Source organism: Stegodyphus dumicola, chromosome X2 (assembly GCF_044657685.1).
Source record: "Stegodyphus dumicola isolate Sdum_Otavi_A_Nest chromosome X2, ASM4465768v1".
Taxonomy (NCBI): Eukaryota; Metazoa; Arthropoda; class Arachnida; order Araneae; family Eresidae; genus Stegodyphus; species Stegodyphus dumicola.
Genome location: NC_140781.1, coordinates 73,726,982 through 73,746,503, shown reverse-complemented (window position 1 = coordinate 73,746,503; position 19,522 = coordinate 73,726,982). Strand labels below are relative to the sequence as shown.

General features: G+C 33.4%; 1 protein-coding gene across 2 annotated transcripts in view; it reads left to right on the top strand.

Moving 5' to 3' along the window:
* The window catches only part of LOC118181421 (apolipophorins-like), a 149,269-nt gene that overhangs the window by 31,218 nt on the left and 98,529 nt on the right, over nt 1-19,522 (top strand). For both annotated transcript variants that reach the window (XM_085809892.1, XM_085809893.1), the window contains exons 10-13: nt 2,831-2,980; nt 11,897-12,044; nt 17,805-18,088; nt 18,275-18,448. In XM_085809892.1, the coding sequence (XP_085666018.1) occupies nt 2,831-2,980; nt 11,897-12,044; nt 17,805-18,088; nt 18,275-18,448 (756 nt within the window). The remainder of the gene's footprint in view (nt 1-2,830; nt 2,981-11,896; nt 12,045-17,804; nt 18,089-18,274; nt 18,449-19,522) is intronic.

Below are 19,522 nucleotides of genomic sequence, written 5' to 3'. Positions count from 1 at the left end.
TGCGTTGGCGTCACGTGGTGAAAAAGGAGCAATCAGGTGTTGCCACCAAAAATTAATGGCGGCAGAAGTAGCGATGAACTCTGGCTTAGGGAAAGAATATTTTGCTAAAAAATACTTATTTCTGAATTAGCATTATAGCGAGAAATCTGCGTGCTGAAAAAGACAGCAATCAGCTGAATTTAGTTAAAGAAAATAAGATAATTGCAACTACAGTACTAGTTCGCAGAGAAAATCAGGCTTTCAAGAAATTCAGTTCAAGAAAATCAGGCGCAAAAATTATAATTCCAAGTCCATGAAATAGCAAAATTTGTCCTGACAATTATTTCCTAGTTCTGTATACACATTTAGCTTTAATGAAAATGAGCGTCTGTTTGTCAAACTGCTATAGCAAATCAGATATGGCATTAAAAGATTTGTTATTTTTTTCTTTTGAAACAGGTAAAAACTAAAAACGTTAATTATAAATTAAATTTGATTAGCCTTTTAAATATTCCACTGCATTAAACATTATGTTAAATTTGTATTTCTTTAATTCAGAAGTCAAACAACAAAAATCAGCGTTATATTTTCAAATTTTACTGTGAAAATGTGAAAATATAACGCTTATTTTTGTTGTTTGACTTCTGAATTAGTATTTGTTCGGCGTGTTATTGGGTCTTAATTGTAGAAGCTTCAAACAGGCTTGTTTTTTGCTTTCTTTTTTCCACGTGGTTTTCGTCATCTTGCGTTTGTATGTGTTTCGGAACCGAAAACGGCTTATTTTTCGCTTCCTTTTTTGCGCGGGGTGTGGCCACCATTTTGTGACTGCATGGGTTTCGGTAAGTACTTTTTTGCAATTTTGAAGTTCTGTTTGTGTTTCGCATATTTGGATATTATGCATTGCTTGTCTGATTTCATGCATTTTTCGTTGCAAACTGTGAAAATTTGAAAATATAACGCTGATTTTTGTTGTTTGACTTCTGAATTAGTATTTGTTCGGCGTGTTATTGTGTCTTAATTGTATTTCTCTATTTATAAATGTACCATTTTGGCTAACATATATTTGTAAGCACATGGAATATATTTTTAGCAGCCCGTTTAACTTGAATCGCAACGCCACTTTAAAAGATAATGTTTTTTGTAAGAACTGTCCTAGAAGCTGAAGAACAAACTCTGGTGAATTTTTTAAATAGCATACTGAAATAGAAACAAAAATTTAGTTTTAAGAATTCATTTACTTTATGATATATATAAGCTAACACTGCATACCGTCCCCGTGTGATGACAGCTTAGTGGTAAAGCTGACGGTAACATGGTTTAACTTTTGGAGTCGTGAGTTCGAATCTTATACGCTTTTTCCACCCCATTTGCAACTTTCTTAGCTTCTTGTTCCGATTTGATCTATATTTGTGTTTTATAATTTATTTCTATTATTATATGCATTAAATATAGAGTTTTATTTATGCTCTTATTTATTTAAATTTTCCCCGCAAAAATTTTTGAAAATTATATAATGCGAATTTAAAGCATGCCCCCGGTACATATATATATATATATATTTTCGCTTCACTTTTATGTGAATGTACATACATGTGCTCAGACTTTAGAATGATTCCAGCTCTAAACTTTCACTACCAATTAACATGAGACAGTATTAATGCCCTAAATATTAAAAAAAAAACACGATAATAATTGCTTTTAAATTCAGTTCCCTCCAGCAGAAGCGCAGGAATTAATTAATTAAATATTTCTATATTCTTTAACCTAATGTATGTATATATATATATAAATAAAAAGAGATTATTTTTATAACTTATTCTATAAAAAGAGATATGAATAAAACATTTTTAAATTAAAAATAATATTTTATGGATTATGCATAAAATATAACTGCGCATAGTGCATTTTAAAACAAACGAGATTTCTGATAAATTATCCAGCTATGACCTGAAGAAATTAAAAAGGAATAAATCGATACTAAAATTTTATATATTACCTGCTTTCTCCTCAAATTTAGGCATATTTTAAAAATATACAATCTCACATGGCAGTCAGCGGTATTACAAGCATATTGTGAACCTTTATTTACAGTTGCTCTATATTTTTAAAGTACCAATTTCTTTAGTTAAGTATGCGTTTCTCACACGCGTTCGCAACGCACTGATGGAAACGGAACTTTTAAGTTTTGTATTTCAAATAATAAAGGTTTTCTTATGTTTAAAAAAAATGAAGGTTATTTTATGTGTTTAAAGTAATTTTATAACTTCATAAATATATCTATACATTTATTTTTATTATTCCATAGCTAAGATAGAAATTTTATTAATATACATGGAAGCGACAATATGAAATATTAAATCTGTATAAATTTAACAAATACGAAATATTATATTTGTATTATATAAGAAAAAAGTGCAGGTTAACCTTTCCCATTCATATCGATTCATTTCTCTTGTTAAAATTTTATGAAATAAGAATAAAGATTTCATCTAGTTGCGTATCATTTTACAAAACTATGTAAATGCAAGATATTTTAAACCTAGAAAATCACTTTGCTTAGTTATGAGAAGTAACTGGTTTTTACTAGACGAAAATTAATAAATTTAGTAAACCCTTCTTTCCTGGTGTTTAAAATTTCACAATGCTTAGGAACATATTCTAAAAAACTATCTTCTCCCCCTTGCCTGTAAAGTGTTTTCAGGAAAATGCTCTCAGTACAATCATCAACTATTAAACTATATCTCATGTAAAATTTCCTCGCAAATTTGCTTTCCTTTTTTAAGAATTCCTCTGTTCATCGCATTATTATGGGAAAATACTAATGATATATAATGAGCTATTTCTATTTCAGGTAACAACAGCTCTGAAAGCTTTCGGAAATTTGGGTTACTTCGGCCAGAGTGCAAACGAGTTATATCATTGCGCTAATCAATCATCGAATGCCAATGAAGTCAGAATTGCAGCCATTGAAGCTTTCCGTAGGACACCATGTTCTAAAGAGGTATGTAGTCTCAAAATGAATTGAAACGAAGTAAAATATTAAGTGTATTACTATGTAGCAGTTTATTATTAACGCAAACGTAATAGTTATAGACACGTAATTTGTTTAAGTTTCGCTCTGAAAGTTATACAATCTCACCTTTTCGAAAAGCGTATTCTAAGACGAGACTCTTGTAGATATAATAGAATTAGCGCTGTGTCTTGTTAATCAAACAGAAATCTGAGAAGGATGTAAGAGACCCTTTTATTAACAACTCTAACAGCTGAACAGAAGTCACTTCTTGTGCTTACAAAACCAGCCAGCAATTATGGCGTAAATCAAAAATATATAATTTCAAATTAAAACTAAGCTATGCCGTAAGATAGCAAAAGGTTAAGTAGAAAATTATTAGCTCGCAAGTTGGCTCAAACCTATACTGTCTTGATAAGCATTACTGGCAAGAATAAAGCAACGTCGAAAACAGACTGCTATCGTAGAATATCAACTAGTAACGCGGCTTCAGTAGGCGGAATGCCTTTCTGTCTAATCAAACGAAAACCTTCCTTTAAATACTGTCTCTTTCTATCTCATTTGAATACGCGCGAACTAAAAATTTGCATTCAGGCAAGAAAACGGAAAGGGAAAGTGAAAGTAAAGATACTTAATATAAAATACCTGTTTGGAGGAAATAAATAAATACTTTACAACTTTGCCTGCCAGAATTTATATAATCACAACGAAGGTCTTTAATGATTGTTTTAAGATCCTTAAATTTTAACTAACCATTAACCAACTTCTTACAAGCAATAGAAGTTACAATTTTCTTAAAGCTAATCTTACAACTCTATCTGAGAAAGAGCTGGATCTCCATAAAACACTTTTCTTCAATTTACATTCACGTGAAATCAACTACTGATCTCCTTCCAGCCATCTGGAAGGAAAAGAATTTTTGCAGAGGAATTCAACACAAGTTACATGAATTAAATTCAAGCCAGCTGTTCTGATTTGAAATTCTTTCCCTATTTAAACATTTCCTCCAAATCTTTTCACACAATTTTATCAGAACTTTCATTCATTTTTATTTATTCTAATTAAATGTCTCTTCCTCAATGCTCTTCAGTAAAATGTACTGCGATGTATGTGCAAGTGTCATCTGTATAAGTGTAGCAAAGTTATCGTCTAACTCACATCCTACATGTTAGAAACATGGACTCACTAGACCTCAGAAACAACTTAATTTCAAAACTGCACCTAATGCATTGACAAAATAGATGATTAAACTTTCGTGTTGGCTGGAGATCCTAACGTTTAATTCGATGTATACCGCTAGCTTTTGCTTTTAACTTGATTTTCTCTTATTTGCTAGCTTATATTTAGCCATTTCATTTACACGACAAGATTTAAAATTCTTACAACTATGCAAACATTTAATTTACCTTGTTACACAAATTAACAGCCCTTTTAACGTTTGCGACTCTAAAACATTAGGCGCACTACATCGAACATTCATTTACAATATATTACTCGTATTTTAAGAAAATTCAGCTTAAACTTTAGATCATATGTACATAAGTTGCAAAAAGTTACTTTACAATTTCGCCAAATTCTCCTCAACATCAGTCTCTTAGACTAAAACAAAATTTCTCTTTCTAGGCTAGCTTAAAATCAGTGCGCATAAATACGTATTTAAATTCAGAAACTCTTGCTGCTAAAGAACAACTGAATTACCTTGCTTGAGGCAAAATTTAAAATAAACAGCAACTGTTGAACTTTTCGGCATAAAATAGAAACTGGATCTGCGAAGAAAAGTAAATTTCGTTTACCTTTTGGGGCTTTGGAATTCCTCCATTCACTTGATCACGAAGTCCTCCCGTGAAGGGTACAGGTTTGCTTGCCGCACTCTAATTCTTCTCCTGAGCAGAGTTTCACCTCTCTGGTTGAATTTTCCTCTTCTAGTCTATTTCTCGGAATATTTTAGCTTTTTCCCCCGTCCCTGAAAACTCTCTGGCTCTGCTGGCTATTTCGTAGCTTGATGATATTGTGTCGGACTTCAAGTTTCTGCTGGACCTTTCAGCTGGAACCTAGGAAAACCGGATCGCTGGAACTTCCGCGGCTTTCTCTGCCGGAATTAGAATCTCCTTCTCCGGTAGCTTCCTCCTTAGAAACTTCGGTAGGAGCCCATCGTTCCTCCTTGGAAACAGGCGTTTAAATTTCTTTCCACACTCTGAGCATGCGTTGGTTGTCCTTAGGTCGTTCGCAGGAACTCCTGGATCTTCTAACTTTCGGTTACTTCTTTGGCGTCTTGTTCCTTCTAGTGTCTGGCTTCATTCCTAATCTTTTTGGATTTTCCTCAGTACTTGAGATTCTCTGTCTCTTTTGTCGGGAACTATATTTCCGATGTTAATGCTACTCTGCCGTTGTTCTTCCCTGGTTCTGTCTTTTATTGTTGCGTTTCATCTTTAAACATTTGCATCTCACTCCTCTCTCAAAATTCGGCTTGATTTGGTCATTGTTAGCTATTGTCTCTTCCCCATTTCTATTTCTTACATAAATTGCATTCTCCCCAAACTTTATTATCACATATGGTACTAGAAACCGTGGGCAAAACTTCTCCAGTCTGTCTTCCCCAGCGCATTATAATGAATGTTTTAATTAAGAATTTTATCTTCCATATAGTAATTAAATTCTTGCCTTTTAATTTCATAGTATACATTTGCTTTCCTCTTGCCGTGTTTGGAATTCTTATGGCTTCATCTATTAACTTTTGTTCATCATACATTTTAAAGTTTGGGGCTCTCTTTTGAACAAAAAATAATTTATCCAGAGAGATAATTAGGTTTCTTCCTAGGTGAAATTCTGCTGGAGTCTTTCCTGCCGTGTCATGTTTAGCCGACCTTAAGGCAAATGGTAACTCATTCACACAGCTATCCCAGCTCTTATGATAGATTTTTGCGCATAGAAACGTATAATTTCAACTATACTGTTATTGCCCCGCTCCGCTATGATTGAATGCGGCCAAAAAGGCTCATTTTTAAATGTCGTATGCCAAGCCCTGCGCATAATCCGAGAACTAGTTTACTATTTACCATTAGTTGTTTTAAATTGCCATTGTTATTAGTTGTTTTAAATTTATTACTTTCACATCTTTTGAAGCCTTTTCCTCAATATCTGTCTCAAAAATGAACAAACAAGAATTAAATGCATAGAAACAGTTATTAGCAAATAATACACATCAAACAAAATGTCAGATGTACACAAAACACAAATTTGTTTTCTTCCTTCTTACAAAATTAGGCACATTAGAAATAAAAATATTAAAAGAACATAATTCATTTTGAATTTATTCCCATTTGCAATAAATTAAAAAAAAAAACATCCTTTATGAATATATTTCCTATCGAGAACAGAAAAGTAATAAATTCTTTTCACCCAATACCGCAAGACAGATAAGAGAATAGTCCGTTACCAATAAACTCCGCTCGTAACTTTTATTTATTTATAATTCATTTCCATTAACACAATAACTACATCATTCTTACCGAATAAACTAATTCAGAACACTGTATTTTTCCTTATTGTTAAAAAGCTTTAAAATTTAAAACAAAATGTGTTTAAAATTTAAAGGAAATGAGTTTCGAAATTTAAAATTTAAATGAAACGAGAAAGTGTTAACCCACTGTGCCACAAAAGGAAAATATCTCGTTAGATATATAAAAAACACTTTGAGTGTTTAAAACTGATATATACTGACGTGCTATCAAATGCACTGATGTGCTATTTCTACTTTGGGAACAGGTTTCCCGAATTTATAAGCAATACATAACTAAATTATGTTTTTCAGAACTGGGAATGAATGTGCAGAACGCATACCTTTTGTGTCTTTTCGAGCTAATCTAGGCGGAAACTCCATTAAAAATTTTATTTCTTTTGCCTGTGATGTCGTAAATATCTCTGGCACAAGGAAGATAGCCGAAGTGATACATCAACCTTTTATTCATATCACTATCAAAACGCATTAATACAGACATAAATTATGATTTACACACAATTAAAAATATTAAGAAATTTCCGAGTTAGTGGCACATTCAGAGATGTCAAAAACGCCCATGTTGGCATCCGTCACACCTGTTCTCGGCAGACAAAATTTCCATCTCTTTAGCTCGCTGGTGGAGCTTCCAGTCTCTCCCACAAAGACGCGAAGTAGAACACTCGGTTGTTCTGCTCATGCAGGCGTAGTACGATGAGCCTGGTTGCCATCTAGGGTTCTAGAAAACTGTTTAGAGTTCGATATACCCTAGGGTGCGACAAAATGCGACCGATATTACACACGCGAAAAGGGGGCAAAATGACACAAGCAACCACGCCTTAAATGGGTTTCGAACCCACATCTTGAGGTTCGGAATACCAGCCACTTACGCGAACCATTAAGCAGAGATTCTCAATCTTTTTCTTGCATCACTCTCTTTTAAAAGAATGATTTTCTTCATCGGTGACCTTACATTTCTCTATAGGCTATACATCACACAACGTAATCATAATACTTATAATTGCACATAAGAACTTAAAAATAAGAAAAAGTTGAATAAAATAACTTAAAGCTAATAATAAGACTAAGATTATAAATAGAAGTTAAAAAATGGTTCATAAAATTTATGTTTTATTATTTTTTATAGTATTATTATTTTAATTTTTACAAATATAAAAAAGTTCTCACAAACAAAATCACAGATTCCGTTTGCCCAAAAGTTCGATTTTGACTATTAGGTTGCCTGAGCTTGATATATTACTGCAATGTTTTTTTCTAAATATTCGGCATAAAATTTCTTACCTTAATTCTTAAATTACCTCTTTCAAAGAGACTCATCCTGTTTCTTGTTTTTCATAGTAAATTATTCAAATGACTTGCTTCCACTTGCTAAGGTAAGCAAAACTCAATGATGTTGGCTCGGTAGCAACTTTTAATTGGGGATATTTCTCTCGGATGACATTGAAATTCCAAAAGTTAGTATACTCATGTGTTTTGAATAAGATTTGTACTTGGATCATAGTATCAAGATCAGATGTAGTTCAGCAGTTCTGTGAGCCACGCTACCACATTCAAATTTTCAATCTCTTAAAAGTGAACAACAGTATCTTCTTTTAAATTTTGCAACCTGCTTGTGTGTTGTGTTGTTGCTGTGACTTATATCACTTGTTTGACAGCAATATCAGAAAAAGCCCACTAAATTCATTGTGGCAAAAGTGCAAGGTTGCGCCTGTGGTTGGCAAGAAGAGCCTTGAGCACCATGCAGATGACGAGCATCCCGTGGGGGATGTGACCGAGGGCCTTCCACCAACCTCTCAAGAAGACTTTAGTCTCGCCGCATATTTAGAGTGCCCTCATGCCTCACGGGCACTATACATATACAAACACCCATGATGCCTTCTCCGGAATTCGAACCCGGGCCTTTCAGTGCCGCAATAGACTCCCACCGTCTGGCAGGCAAGCTGCTTGTAGGCAACAATATATCTGAGGAAGATTTGCGTTCTTCGTTTTTTTTTTTTTTTTGGTTATGTTTTCTTATGTTCCTGAGTTTTACTTTTTTATATTTCACTTATTGAATAAAAAATTTATATATTAAAAAAGTGTTATTGATTTTTAAAGTATGTTGGATAACTGTTATAAATTCTTCTCTAATTTTTATTTTATATCACTTTTTCCTTACTACATGAAATAGCTTTGTATCAATAAACAGTTAACTATCAATAAGTTTGGGATCTTGATTATGTTGATCAATTTCCTGTGCATATTCAACTGTCGACCCCCAATCATTCCTTGATCATCATTGACCCCCTTTAAAATTTCATCGGCTTCCAAAGATTCAATGCCGATCTTGTTGGGAGCCCCCTAGAGACAATTTAATGAAAAAAATTTAAACTGAATCCTTTTCGACAGTTTAAATTCGTATTTGCGAAAAATTACTCAGTAAGAAGTTTACACTGCAAAACAGCTGCGACTATAGATATATAAATTCTATACAAATTACATAAATGAGAAAGATATATTAAGGCAACAAGACTGAATGGTTCCTTTTGATTTTTAAAATATTCTTATTTTTTGGAGATTCGATTAAGACATCTATTTAATATTTTCTTGTTGAATTTCTTCCTATAATTTGTTTTTAGGAATATTCTGATTGAAAAAAAAAAGAAATTTCCAAAGTAGACAGATGAAAAATTAAAACATTTCGTGACCTAAGACACTCATGTTTCAATTGTAAGATTCCAACCTTTAAGTTACGACTAAAAATGAGGAACCTTAAGAATCGATAAGCGAATAATCGTTTAGTGAAAAGGATGGAAATGTAAACGTACGAAGGGTTAATTATTCAAAATAAATTAACAAAATTATTATTCAAAATAAATTTAACAGTTCACTTCTTCTCGGAGTTAACAGCAAAGCCTCCACTTGGACTTGAACTTAAGAATACTAAAGATAAGGAAAATAAATATAATAAATATTAAAATAAAGCTTAAATAAAGTTAACTAAAAAGAAATAAAGCTTAATTAAAGTTAACTAAAACGATAGCCGAAGCTATCAAGAATCTACAAGAGTTGGCCCCTTAACGCTAACTAAACGGTGAAGCTATCAAAGGCCTAAACTACGGCCGATCGTAAAATTAACTTAGAGAGTTACCTAAAAGGTGGAACGCGCGCTGCTCAGAATCTCTGGCTCTCTAACGAACTTCAGCTTTAAATACTTGCTCTTCCTTTATTTGCATTTAACCGCGCTTCTAAAAACACACTTTGGCCGGGAATTGTAAGCTGAAATTAAGATGCGACAGGAAAGTGGCTTAGACTAAACGTTAACTGTTAAAAACTTAGGATAAACCTTACACAGTATTTGTGCTGTAAAGAATTATCTTGTAATCAAAAGTTTCTAAAAGATCAGTGAGCATAGAACTATTTGAATTAAACACACAAATTTTGAAGAAATCTCTGAGCAATACACAAAAATAAGTTGCTCACGTATACTAAAATGTTTGCAAAAGCTCATTTTTTAACATTCTGTTGATTGCTTTTAAATTTAAAAATGCATTCATGGGGTAGTACCCGAAATGCTTCAGTGAACTCCCTTGCAGTTTGCGGCTTCATATCATTGCTAACATCAGGTTGTTGTTTGAAAGAATGATTCACAAGCACCAGATAAACTGTATGACCCTTACAATCGCTCGAGAATAGTCACGAATCCAAGATGAGATAGTATAGATTACGTTTTGATATAGTGTTTTCCAAATGCAGAAAGAATACCCATTAAGGGAATTTAAATATTTTACTAAGCTGAATCATTTAATTGATAATAATTAATATGCTATTATGCAAATTTAATTAAAAAATTATGCTATTAAGAAAAATAACGCAAAATGACTTTAACCTTTAAACTTATAAATCCGTGCAATTTATTAATTCATATTTAATTAAAATGCTTATGATTTTGCTATTAAATTTTATGAAACTACTTTATGAGACCTCTTTCAGCTCAGAGAGTTATAGTTATGAAATAAAAAAATTGTTAACTGAGAACGAAAATTAAAATGATATCGTAACAAAAACTGTAGACTGAAGAGTAACGTATCCCATAAAAGAATAACTGAATTACAATGAATATTATTCGAGAGGAAAATGTTTATTCGAAACATCCAACTCTTCTTTGTTAAAACCACTCTGGGATAAAAATTAAAGAAAAAAGAAGCACAGTTAAAAATCTTTTCTGAATACTTTCAAATTTTCTGTAAAGCTTCCGTGGCATCATTCCATATTAAGCCTAACGATATTCTGAAGGGGAATTTCCTTCTCATCCACCATTTTGATGCTCACTACAACTGAACTTTTATTGGGGGCAAACAATTGAGAATGTAGGACCATTAGATTTATTTCAATTTATATGAATTATCGTCCACCACATTTTAATTCGAGTGCTACTTATAGAGTCATTAGCTTTATTTTGGAAAAGGAAACATGAAAAGTCAGGAAAATCATTGCCGAGATTCCAACTTCGGACCTTCTAATTGATAGTGGACGTAATTCCCAATTATACTGTAAAGATCTTTCTCTTCCCTTACCACGTACCTTCATCGTATAATTGGAAGTACGTCCGGCTGGCAAACTAAAGTTTGAATCCGGGTGAGCGTATTGCGAATTTTTCTTGCTTCCTGTTTCAAAATAAACTTAATGGCTCTCCAATTGGCGCTCGAAATATAATGTGGAGGATAATTATTCGTCATCGCCTGGATTAACTGACTGCCCCCCTCCTGCCTTCCTATTCGCCCTTTAAGTGGGGAATAATGCAAGGTATTTTTCTCCTTCATTTACCACGTACCTTCGTGGTATACTTGGAAGGACTTACGGCTGGCAGTCGGGAGATCCGGAGTTGGAATCCCGACGAAGACATCCTGGATATTTTTTGTTTCATTTCCTACACCAAAATAAACCTTAGGACTTTACGAAGCCTAATGCCACGAAGGCTCGAGATGAGGATGGAAAAATGTCTTTAAATGTGTTGGCTTTATTAAGGTTAACAAAGCACGACACAGGCTATTTTAGTTAGCAACAGTCACAAACATCATTTCCAAAAAATGAGCACAATTTTGCAAGTCCACGAAATTTTGGAATAGGCCTCTTACATTTCACAATTATAATAGGCGCAGTAAGTATAAATTCCGTATAACCCTAAAATTCATTTACAACCCTGTATTTTATGTACAGTTTAGATTGCATATCTTCTCCACAAAGAGATGTACCTAAACTCCAAGGAAACGACTATGCATTTAATGAAAATAATTATTCAGTGTTAATATGTTTAAAAAATGGAAGTTTCATATGTTTTAAAAATTGGAAGTGCGCTTTACGAAATTACAGATTACTTTGAATCTTTATGAAAATTGGTATCTATATAGGTGAGAACAAAGCTGCTCGATATCTACAATAATATAAATGAAGAAGATGAAATCCGTATAGCAGCTCTGATATCCCTTTCAAGATGTGCTACGCCCCAGACTATAAGAAATGTGTTGGAGCGTTATTCGTCTGAACCTAGTAAACAAGGTAAGATCATTATACTTATTTATTGCTATTTGTAGTGAAAATAATCTGATCCCTATGAAATAATTCATGATGATAATTCAGATTTACAAAATATAACAAGATACTTTCGAAAGTAAAATATTTTCGAAACTATTTCTGAAAAGCTTTCATGACATTAATAAGATTTTCTTTTCTATCTCAATATCCTGGCTGTAGTCACTCTGTTTTTGATCTGAATTCAATGGCACTAAATCGCAATGTATCACACAGGAGACAAGTCAGCTGCGATGGAGAGTGAAATGTAGAATTATAAACATAAGTAGATAGGATACAAAATATTGTAATAACATATTATCAAAAACTTTTAAAATTTCATTACAGCAATATATTACTGTAGTTTCTAACAACTAAACTTACCGAAATGAAAGAAAAGCAAGCAAGAGATTGATTGTGCATAATACAGAGGTAGCCGAAAAAGAAACAGGTATATCAAATTTTACAGGAACCGAGAGTTTTTATGCCACGGTTGAAAAAGTTACATGGTTAAAAAAATATATCCTGAAGTTTACAGGACTAATTAAATATGTTCCATGTATGACTCTGCTGTAGATGCGTGACATTTTGATTATGTATGATTTTTTTTTTACAAATGTTCTATGTGTGATTACAGTGACTCTTGACAGATGTCAATGCAAAAGTTAGATTCATACCAAAGAGCTTGTCTTTGTCGACAGGTGTAGCAGCTGCAGGATGCGTGGTTTAATATTGTCCCAAAACTCGATCTTTTATATATTCCCAAAAGGAACAATTACACGCTGTTAACACTGAACTTCTTGGTGGCAAGCATTCTAGAGCTTTGCTTTAGTATGTCGTAGAGGGCCAACTGCTGTTCCAATCCTAAATAGATTGCTGTATAATAGCTGTTTAACCTGCCGCATTCCAAAACGATGCTGTGCAGTAACAGAGTTTGGTTTCGAAAACTTCAAGCGCATAAAAAGAATTTTTTTACTTCATTAGGGCCCATACGACTCTACTGATGTCAAAAGTGCTCATTAACATGGACCTTATAAGTGGGCGGAGCGCGCGTCCCCCACATGTCCGCAAGAAGGTGTAGGGACAATTTGGTTTACTTTAACACTGAAACCTATGGCGTTTGTATCACATAACTGCTTTTAATTATTAAATGTGATACGTTGTATAGTAGAGACATTATGTATTTTTTGAAAGCAGGAGACTTGAAAAATGAGCAATGCCTTCGACGGGAATCGAACCACGGACCTCTGGAATACGCGCCCAGCATGTGTAGACCACTACATCACGAAGACACGCTAAGAAGGAGGGAGAACTACCTTATGTACGCCCTCTTTCAAAGGGCGACTGGGGTTTTAGGGAATCCAATCGAGAAATTCTGGGGGATGTGGAGAATCATCATCCACCACCCTTTTAGTTCGGGCGCCAGTGTACAGGTTATTAGGTTATTTTTTATTATTAGATTATTTTTGGAAGCAGGCAAAATAAAAAAATGAGTAACGCCTTCCCCGGGAATCGAACCGTGGACCTCTGGAATACGCGCCCAGCGTGCAGACCGCAACACCACGAAGGCGTGCCAAGAAGGCGGGAGAAATACCTTATAGCATAAGTGATGAGATTATGAAAGTCCCAGTTTTTTAAATAAGATTTAATATATCTCATCAAAGCACTTTTTACCCCATTTTGCGCATTCTTTCACGCGTAATTCTTGTATAAATATCTTTACTTCGGTAAAACAGTCAAAACTTTAAACACAAAATTTATGAACTTACTTTTCAGTACAAATAAAATAAAATTAAATAGGATTGATAGTACAGGATGCTTTGAAACAAATAAAGTAAAATTAAACAAGGTCTGATAATTTTTTAAAAATTTTATAAGCATTTTCAGGCAGTGGTTTTTAAAATTATTATAGCATTACAAGACGAACATTGATTTGATTATATGATCATTATTTATTAACACTACAAGATGATCATAAAAGGATTATTTATTTTAATAATTCATAAAATTCGGAGTGTAAACTTCTCTAAGGGTAATGAAAAAATAATAATAATATTAAAAAAGTAAAAGATAAAATAAAATCTGGAAGCACTCAGGTTTTATATAACGCCCAAAGATACATTTTCTTAACGTTTTGCGCGTTACCTTTACTTACTGAATATCATGTTCTTCTCACGTAAACCACAGAAAATTCAATTCGACAGCAATATCACAAAATATTTGAAAACAGCATATCTTTAGAATTTCCGCGTTGGAGATAAAAATGTTATTTTCCGTACAGTGTTGCCACTGCTCACTTTGAACTCGTTGAGTTTGTTAATCAAAAGTTTTACAAAATATGAAATGGATTAAAACAAATTTGAAATTCGGCCGTCCAGGTGCCCATGTTCGGGTGGAAGATTACGTTATTCAAAATTTGATGGCTCTAGATGCCGTCTTTTTCTCACAGTGCGAGAAACACACGTGTATTAATGCAGATTCTTCATTGTTTAATTTATTCATTATTTAATTAATAATATAATATAGGGCGATAATGTTTGGTGGCAACAATTTGCAAATTGAAACGTGAATAGCGCAAAATGCCGTTTTGAAACTACTAGCTCTTTCTGGGTTACCGCTCCTTTGGACTAATAAATTAAATTCACAGTAAATAAAAAAAATCTTATGCAGAACTAGAAATAAATTTAAAAAAATAATCACAATAAAATACTAACACAATTAATTACTATTAAATACAATTTTAACATTAGAATAAATGTATAAAAATGATTAAAGTTTTAAAAGTGTTTATCACTCTGATGCATTACGAAAGTTAATTGAAATAAAACTCCTTTATAGAAATTATGTTATAATATTCACCTATAATTTTAAAAAAGCAGCACAATTTAAGATTTTAAAGAAAAACTTTCAAAAATTCATTTTTAGGTATTTTAGTATTTTTTACTTCTTTACTCCGATAAAAAGCATAAAAATTGCAATGTTTGTTTGAAATTTTCCATTAGTTCAGATTTAAAATTTTAAAATATTATTTTCTAAAAGAAGTAGTTACAAATTTATTTACAGCATAGGAAAAGCTAAAAAAATATCCAGGTCTGAAAGCATGCAACAGCTTTATAATTATTTTATCGTTAATTATGCTTGATAAATATGCTATTTTTAAAAATCAATCTCAGTTTCAAAAACAAAAATATCTAAAAATTCTAATTTGGGAAATGAGCTATTTTCTTGACAATTATACACGCTACAATAGCCAATCATTGTTAAGTTCCTGCCAGTCATCCCTACTCCTCTGGATATGGTCAAGGGTGAGCCGGTAATGCATCAAGCGAGGGAGAAAATCCATTTGGGTTGGTCTATTTCTTATAAGGTCCATGCTCATGAGGTGCTGACATCACGAAAACTAACGAAAGAAGGAAATCGTAAACTTGAAGACTTCTATAAAACGGTACTAAATGGTTCCTAATAAAACAAACCATTTCGATTTATAGGTTATCAGGTTCTGTGTTTCTCCTTACTTGCTTTGGGAACATTCAAGAACCTGACTCGGAACAGGGAGCTTACTAAAGCTATGTTCAATAAATGTGGGAAGTAGACAAGATACACAGGAAGGGTATACGAAACCCTTTATTTTTCACTCTTTACAATAATTTCCGTACTTCGGAATACAGAGACCAACCACTTGTGGTCTGAACGTAAGAATATAAAAATATTAACTAAACTCTAACTTCACTTTGGAATAATAAACAAGAGCCTACGTGGAAGATTGGCCGTATATTAACAGGAAGCCGTTTGTAGTACAGAGAACTGTTAACACTACAATACGTTTAAAATTATCAAGAGGATTAAACCTCTGGCCTGGAAGGCAACCAGCAACCGAGTAAAAACTGCTAAGGCAACAAATAGACGCCAGACAAATTTGCATAAATAAGTTAAAGCTTTTAATTCTGGCTGGAAGTAGAAAATAAGAAGTGATAGTGAGGATTTAAAATAAAATAAACGTTAGTAAAACTTAAGATCCTTACAAGGTAAAGAGAGAGGAAGACAACTTAATGCAGCATGGGAAAATTGTAATAGATTAGCCACCAAGATAAAGCTAAAAAATCCTTAAGTAATCCTTAAGTAAGGCGAAAAGTAGGGAAGGAAAAAAAGGCTATTACGAAAATCTATGAAAAGCTATTGAAGTGTAAAATTTCGTTTTAAGCAGAATAAGAGAAACGTAAATAATAACCCAGAAAGGAAGGGGGGGAATAAATAAATAAAATAAATAAGTAAACAAATAAAAATATAAATAATAATAAATAAATAAAGTAAAAAAAAGACAAAAATTTTGAAAGGTTTCAGATTTTTAATTACGTACAAAGGGGCGTTTTTTTTAATGTTTTGTCTATTCCCTTTATTTATTAAATATCATGTTCTACGTACTCAAACTATGAAATTCAGTTGAACAGCAATATCGCAAATTAATTTTAAAATGAGCATATCTTTAGAATTTCCGATACAGTCTTGCGCGCTGGAGATAAAAATCTCTTTTTTTTTTCGTACAGTGTTGCCATTGCTCGCTTTGAAATCGTTTACTTTTTTAATCAAAAATTTGTTGAAGTGTTACAAAATATGAAATCGATAATAAAACAAATTCTAAATTCAATTTAGGGCATCCACATGCCCATATTCTATGGAAGATTACGTTATTCGAATTTTGATGGCTCTAGGTACCGTTGTTTTATCACAATGCGAGAAACATACATACATTTATGCAGATTCTTCATTATTTGTTTTCTATAAATATAAGACAGGGTGATAATATATGGTGGCAATGATTTGAAAAGTGATACAGCCTCTTATAATTTTCAGAAAATTATTTCGGAAATTATGAAGAAATTGTAGAGTCATTAGGTTATTCTGAAGCAGGAGACGTGAAAAATGTGCACTGCCCTAGCCGGGACTCGAACCTAAACCTCTCGGATGTGTACCGACTGTTTATATTATACCACGAGGGCATGCTGGAAGGAAGGAGAAAATATCTTATACATCCCCCCCCAAAGGGCGACTGAGAGTAAGGAGACACAATCGCCAAATCCTGGTGGTGACGAATTATTGTCCACCACCTTTTAGTTCGAGCGAAACTGTAGAGTCATTAGGTTATTTTGAAGCAGGAGACATGACTAATGAGCAATGCCCTCGCCAAGACTCGAGCCTTAACCTCTCGAATACGCGCCGAGTGTGCTACCGTTACACCACAAAGGCATGTTGAAAGGATGAAGGAAATACCTTATAAATTAATGAAAAGAAGGCATACATTGTTATGATTCATTTCTCAGAATTTTGTTTTCAACACGAAAAACAATTTTAATTCCCAGAAATAAAATCTGAAAGTACTGTGAATAAGGATAAAACTGCAATTTTTATATTTTTTATGATTACGAAAATTGCACTTTGCTGTAAAACACACAGCAACATTTTTGACAAAATTATTATTTTTAAGGTAACATAAATTTTAACATAAACCTAAGATTTTAACATAAATTCAAAACAAATATAATTTTGCTATTAATATTATTTAAAAGAATGCGTTTCATTTAAAATTCGTGTCACTCTTTAAAACATTTTAGCCTTTATAAATACTTTTCGCTTGTTTATATCAAATAAAAGTCACTGAAAAAGCTACTCGTGAGCTTTATGACATAAATAAACTTCATTGCTTTAATCTTTTTAGCTAATAAGTTTCTTAAAATAATTTTGATATTTCAGTTGAGGTATTCACTTGGAGCTACATAGAAAACCTGAAATCAAGCTCTGATCCTCTAAAAGTGAAGTTACGAGAAGTGCTCCTGAGAAGCGAAATAAAAGCTCCCTTTTCAGCAGATGTGTCAAAATTCTCTAGAAATTTTGAATGGTCATTTTTCTCCAATATATTGAATCTTGGTCATGTAATTGAGGGCAATATTATCCATTCCAGAAATTCGTTCCTGCCACGTTCAGGAAACTTGGATCTCAAAGCGAATTTGTTTGGAAATCAGTTGGACATTGCGGAGGTTAGTAAATTTTATTGTTAAGCCCATTGTATTTAAACAAAGATATGACCAGTGCTCTTGTGGTTCTTTAGTATGTAAAGTATTATAAGTGTTATTTATTTTCTGGAAAATCACTAAGTTTTAGTTTTCTTAAAATGACATACATATATATAAGAATTATATATATGTATATGTTTTTAATTTTAGGTTGGAGGACGACTAGAGGATTTGGAATATGTATTAGAGAAACTCTTTGGTCCTCGGGGTTTGATGCCGAATCTTGAAGTCTCAGACATACTGTCTCTTTTGCCCAAGAACGAAGGAAGGAAAAAGAGAGCTGCAGATTCATATAAATCAAAAATAGATTCCCTAGGAGAAAGGGTAAGCTCAGAAATTTCTTCTAGAAATATTGTTTAAGAAACAGTTGTGGTCATAATAAGTGATATTTATATTGTGAAAGGCAATTATTCTTTCTAACGTATTTTGTAGACGCAAATTACAGAACAGACTCTGAGAAGGAACTTTTTGCAACAGAACTTTTGTATATGTTCACGAACATTTTTTAATATTGCTTTTCCAAAATCGTTTGTTCCATCATTTACACTCCTGCTGAAAAAATAAGCAACAAAAGCCAAACACAGAACAAAACAAAAACTGTTTAACACATATGCGATAAATGGATCTAAGAGTTTGGTGTGGCATAACTAGACCACATAGAAAACATATAAAAGTCACATGTATTACCACCATCACATTGCAAAAGACCAGTTGAGTCGGAAGAATGCGGAATGGAAACAACACGTTAATAACGTGTATGATAAATTGTAGCTGAAATGCAACCTTGGCAATGGCGAGGCAAGCTGGCAATTGTGTCGTTGATCGTTTGTTGGAGCATTAGAGCCCATTTCTGTGGTAATGCATGTCGGAGCTCGTGGAGGATGACTAGTGGTACACTGTGACCTGTTATCCGTTGTCTCAACATGTTACATACATACTCTGTGGGATTCAAGTCCGGTGATCTAGCAGGCCACGGCAGATGTGGAATGGTTCCTCTCTCCATATAACTCCGCACAACTCGAGCTCTATGTTGGCGGACGTTATTGTCCACAAATATCGCGTCGGTACCCATTGCAAGGATAAAAGGAAGCACAAGAAGGTGTGGAATTTCGTCGCGATATCGGAAGGCTGTGACGGAACTACCAGGAATCACGTAGAGGTCGGTGCGGCCGATTGTTGCTATCCCAGCTCATACAAGTAAGCCTTTTCCTCTGTAACGGTCTCTTTTGACGATGCTTGGGGCTCGATAGCGTGTCCCAGTTTCTCGCCATATTTTTGCCCTTTGGTAATCGTTTTGGATGTTACATTGAGACTCATCCATAAAGAGTGCGTGGCACCACTGCACTCCAACTACGATGTTCATGGACACAGTTCAGCCGCGCTCTGAGATGCGATAGG